This window comes from Gossypium hirsutum, chromosome D13 (genome assembly GCF_007990345.1).
Source record: "Gossypium hirsutum isolate 1008001.06 chromosome D13, Gossypium_hirsutum_v2.1, whole genome shotgun sequence".
NCBI classification, from domain to species: domain Eukaryota; kingdom Viridiplantae; phylum Streptophyta; class Magnoliopsida; order Malvales; family Malvaceae; genus Gossypium; species Gossypium hirsutum.
In genome coordinates, this window is record NC_053449.1 from 38556412 (window position 1) to 38560418 (window position 4007).

Here is a 4007-nt window from a genome sequence, read left to right on the forward strand (position 1 = left end):
ATATTTTCTTTAGGGAAATCAATTATTAGACTAATGTCTAGCCCTATATTTTCCTTTAGCAAATGTTTGGCCATACTGAGCTCAATAATGTGTGTGCACGCCACACTAAATACAAAATTTTGCTCTCTAATGTTAAACATATGTATAACTTTAAGAAATTCCCTTTGAAGTTGATTGCCATCAAAGTCTTCATCAATTCAGTTTATAGCCCGTTTCAAATTTGAATGGGGACTATTATTATATCATGCTTGTAAGGCCAATGAATAACCCTAAAGAACCATCATGGAATATTAGATGGAACAACTTATAGCTAGCAAACAAATAAAAGCCTGACGATTGGAATACAAAGGACCCCAACACTACAAAGAACTGGTACAGTCAAGCCACTGTGTGGAGCAAGCAGACGAAGGAACCAATCCCAAGGCACATTGGGTGATCATGTGACAGAATGAGGTAAGCATGAAAGGACCCCTGAAAAGCATTATCTTGTGGCACTCACTTTATCATCTTCATCCTCTTAAATATCTTTCACTGACTTAACCATAAAAGAATGATCGGATTGCCAACTCAAATGCCCCTTAACTCACCCACTTCGATTTTGTAGATCTAGCCGTCTACTAGATCCCTCTCAGTCCACATGTTTACCAACTTAAAAGAAGACACTAACAAAGTTTATACAAGCTAGATTTTAATCTAGTCCACTCATATAATCAACTTTAAAAATATTAACAAACTGAGTTGAACATCTCGTCCCTTTATAAACCTTCCTTAGTAAAAAAGGAAAATAATAAATAAATAAATAAAACTCTTGTTTTCAAGATTGGTGTGTATTCTATAAGTGCAGAAAATGTTGCAGCTGAAATATAGGGTGCATTGACATTTGAAAAAGAAAAAAGAAACTCATATCACATTTTGCATTGATGAGTCAGTTTTTTTTCTGCATACATTATATATATCTAGAGCATATAATAAATCAGGGTTCTTTTTTGCTTTTCTTGATGTTTCTTCTTATTCATCATTTAACAATTAAGATCTCACACAAACTTTATTCAAAGGATGAATAAATTTCTATGTTAATTTCACATGTAGCTTAGTATTGGACAGATTCTTTTATTTCTCATGGTTTTTTTTTTAAACTTTAGAAAGTTGAGATAATATGGACAGAGATAAGCACACACAATTACAGCAAAACTGATTAATCATTTGATCCCAAATCTGGGTTGTTTTTCTCTTGTTTATTATTTTCCTTACCATGTCTTCAACCATGTTGTGTTTATCTGCTTAAGTAAGGTGGTTCGTCTACGGAAATGTCAAATGAAAAAAAAGAAATCACAGGCATGAACACCGGTCCATGTATATATATTACCCTCCCTGAGCATCATTTCTTTATTTTTCATTTATAGGCTTACAATAGAAAAGCGAGACACATGAAAGAAGGAAAAAAATAAAAAGGGCAGAAGTTTGAAAGCTTTGAAGCTCCCAGTGCTTAATTAACGTCCTAAGATGATGGGATGATCATTGTTTGGATCCTCTATCACGAGTCCAACCGGGTCGCAACTCATATGGAGTCAAAGGATTGTTGATTAAAATGTGGTCTCGGGAGGCTTTTGCCATTGTTTAGACGTTTCCAAGTGATGAATTCATCTCTATGCCTCTTCTCGCTGGGTGAGCTGAGCCGCCTTCTTCTTCTTCTTCTTCTTCAATTGCCTCACTTGGGTTTGTTGAAACGGGCTTGTTCTTGTATATAACATAGAGAATCAACTGAGCTGATCCTAGAAATAATCCAACTGCATTTGGCACCTGAAATATTTTTGGGTGAGCTTGCATCTTTATAAATTAATTATCTCTAACTTGGTGTGTAATACATATTCAAATATGGATGTATGATATTATCCATTGAGATACACTCACAAAGCCAAGTAGCGAAGCCTATGTTTAGATTGGCGTGAGAGAAAAATCTTCCTTTACTTCGTTTGGATAAAATTTTTAATTTGGGCAAAGGATCACTTACTTTTTCTTGGACACTCAATTTTTTATTTATCAATTTCATTTCCTGATTTTAATTATGCAAAACAAGATAATACGTAACTATTTACCTTTCATTGCTTTTTTCTTTACTACTTTTAATCCAAACGATTTAGGTAATCGAAGATGATAGAAGTCAAATGAAAAATGTGAAACTTACACCAATATAGATATCCTTCACAAGCACTGCATAAGCAGACCAAACACCAGCATTGAGGAACAGAAACAATGAGAGTGAAAATGGCATATACTCCACACTCTTGGTCTTTACAACTGTGCTCTGTTAAACATTAAAAATTGATACATCACTCCTTGAAATGTAGTTGGATTATGGAGTGTCGGATTTGGGGTTCATATAATAAATTAATTAAATCAAGATATAGAGTAAAAGATAATTGTTTTGTAAGTGATTAATTAAGATGAAGTATCCTTTGCTGGTGGGAGTTCAACTATAATCAATATTTGTTTTGCATGTGAGTAAATGAACAAAAACGGTGCATCGATCTTTAGGCTGAGTCTTGTTTGGATTAAACATCTATCTTGTAGATTTAGAAATGCAGGTGGAGAAACTTACCATGGCTGACAATGGCGATGCGTACATGCCAATGGTTAAAGCAGTGCATAAAATTCCAACAAAAGTGAGCCTTGTGTTTTTATGAACTGCAAAAAGAGTTACAGCGGTAACCGTTCCAAGGACACCAACATTTACTACACCCACCAACTTTGCTGCCTTAACCTGAAAAAACAGAATTTGCAGTCGATTACCTTAACAACTATTACGTTGCAAGGGAAACACGAAACCACTCACACTCGCATGCAATTTAGGTTTCATTCTCCCTTGCTTTTGGGTTGAATGTTTTTAGAGTTTTATATGTTGTATTAAATTATTTAAATATTATTTATCATTATATTTAAAATTTTAAAATATTTTATATATCATTCTCTTTCAAATATTTTATATTTAATATATATGTTAAATTATTTACATTTCATTTAAATTAATTAATTTTTTTGTCTGAAACAATATTTCAACTTTCAAACACTTGAAACTAAAAAAAAAGAAAAAAAATCTCTAAACAAAACACTTTTCAACTCGCACAAATATGATGCGTTCAAACTTATAAAGTAATACCACCTTCGTATCTTTAGGAGCATATACGAGGAAGAGGATGACATAGATGAGCTGAAGGATGGCACCAGCTCCATTCACTGTCATTACAAGTAACCCATCTGGATTGATGATTCCATATAAAGTCCACAAGCTGGTGCTCAAAAGGGTTGTTATGTAGGGCTCTCCTTTATAATCCCCCGTTGATTTCTTCTTTATCACCCCCCAAAAGGTTTTTCTGGAAACAAAGGAAAAACTTTGATTTGTCTGATAAGCCTAACCAGTTTGACAGTATCTAATACTTATGCACTAATTTATTGTCTTAGATGATGTTTACTCACATGGGAGAAGCAAAAAGCAGTATTGAAATTACATTACCTGCAAAAGAGCAACAAAGAGAACTCAAAATATCTTGCATTTTGGTTAAAGATTGAATTGCTGATAATATATGCTTACAAAATTAAATCATGAGAAAGAGAGCTAACCAATGATGCCAAGGACGAAGCTCAAGTTACCCATTGAAGCAGAGGTAACAATAGTTGAAGAAATGAAACAATAGGGATCAGTTCAGAGTGTAGGGATATTTGTGTTGGTGTGATGTGTAAATCAAGATGAGAGTTCAATAACTTTTTTGCAACACATGATTCAACATTAACTCATATTTATTCAACACGTTTTGTTCCCAAATTATTGTCTTTATATGTATTTGTTGATAAGACAAAAATGTGTACCATCTTTCGCTACCATGACTGTGTGTTGACAATTATTTTTAGGTTTAATGTTTTAAAAAAATTTACCATCTTTCATTTTTAATAATATATTATTTCAAATGCTGTGTGATCATCTACTCCATTTTCATTTCCATTCTAATCAA

The 4007-nt window shown here is 33.2% G+C and overlaps 1 protein-coding gene across 2 annotated transcripts; it reads right to left on the reverse strand.

The window, feature by feature from the left end:
* Positions 1-1334: 1334 nt before the first annotated feature.
* Positions 1335-3798, reverse strand: LOC107919581 (bidirectional sugar transporter SWEET16). Of its 2 annotated transcripts, none has more exons than XM_016849016.2 (6): positions 3619-3798; positions 3475-3511; positions 3161-3389; positions 2600-2761; positions 2186-2305; positions 1335-1800 (listed from the first exon to the last, which is right to left on the reverse strand). In XM_016849016.2, exons 1-6 carry the CDS (start codon positions 3650-3652, stop codon positions 1618-1620), a joined length of 765 nt encoding a protein of 254 aa, XP_016704505.1. In that variant the 5' UTR covers positions 3653-3798; the 3' UTR covers positions 1335-1617. The 2 variants fall into 2 exon arrangements, with proteins under 2 accessions (XP_016704505.1, XP_016704506.1); XM_016849017.2 differs by having other exon boundaries at positions 3161-3371; positions 3619-3796.
* Positions 3799-4007: the final 209 nt, after the last annotated feature.

What these genes read in the sequence shown, in the direction of transcription:
- LOC107919581 (XM_016849016.2), bottom strand. Translation starts at nt 3,652, where the DNA reads ATGGGTAACTTGAGCTTCGTCCTTGGCATCATTG. An exon ending in CTGCTTTTTGCTTCTCCCAT is followed by an intron (nt 3,390 to 3,474) that starts GTGAGTAAACAT and finishes GACAAATCAAAG; the next exon opens with TTTTTCCTTTGTTTCCAGAA. An exon ending in TGAAGGATATCTATATTGGT is followed by an intron (nt 1,801 to 2,185) that starts GTAAGTTTCACA and finishes AAAATATTTCAG; the next exon opens with GTGCCAAATGCAGTTGGATT.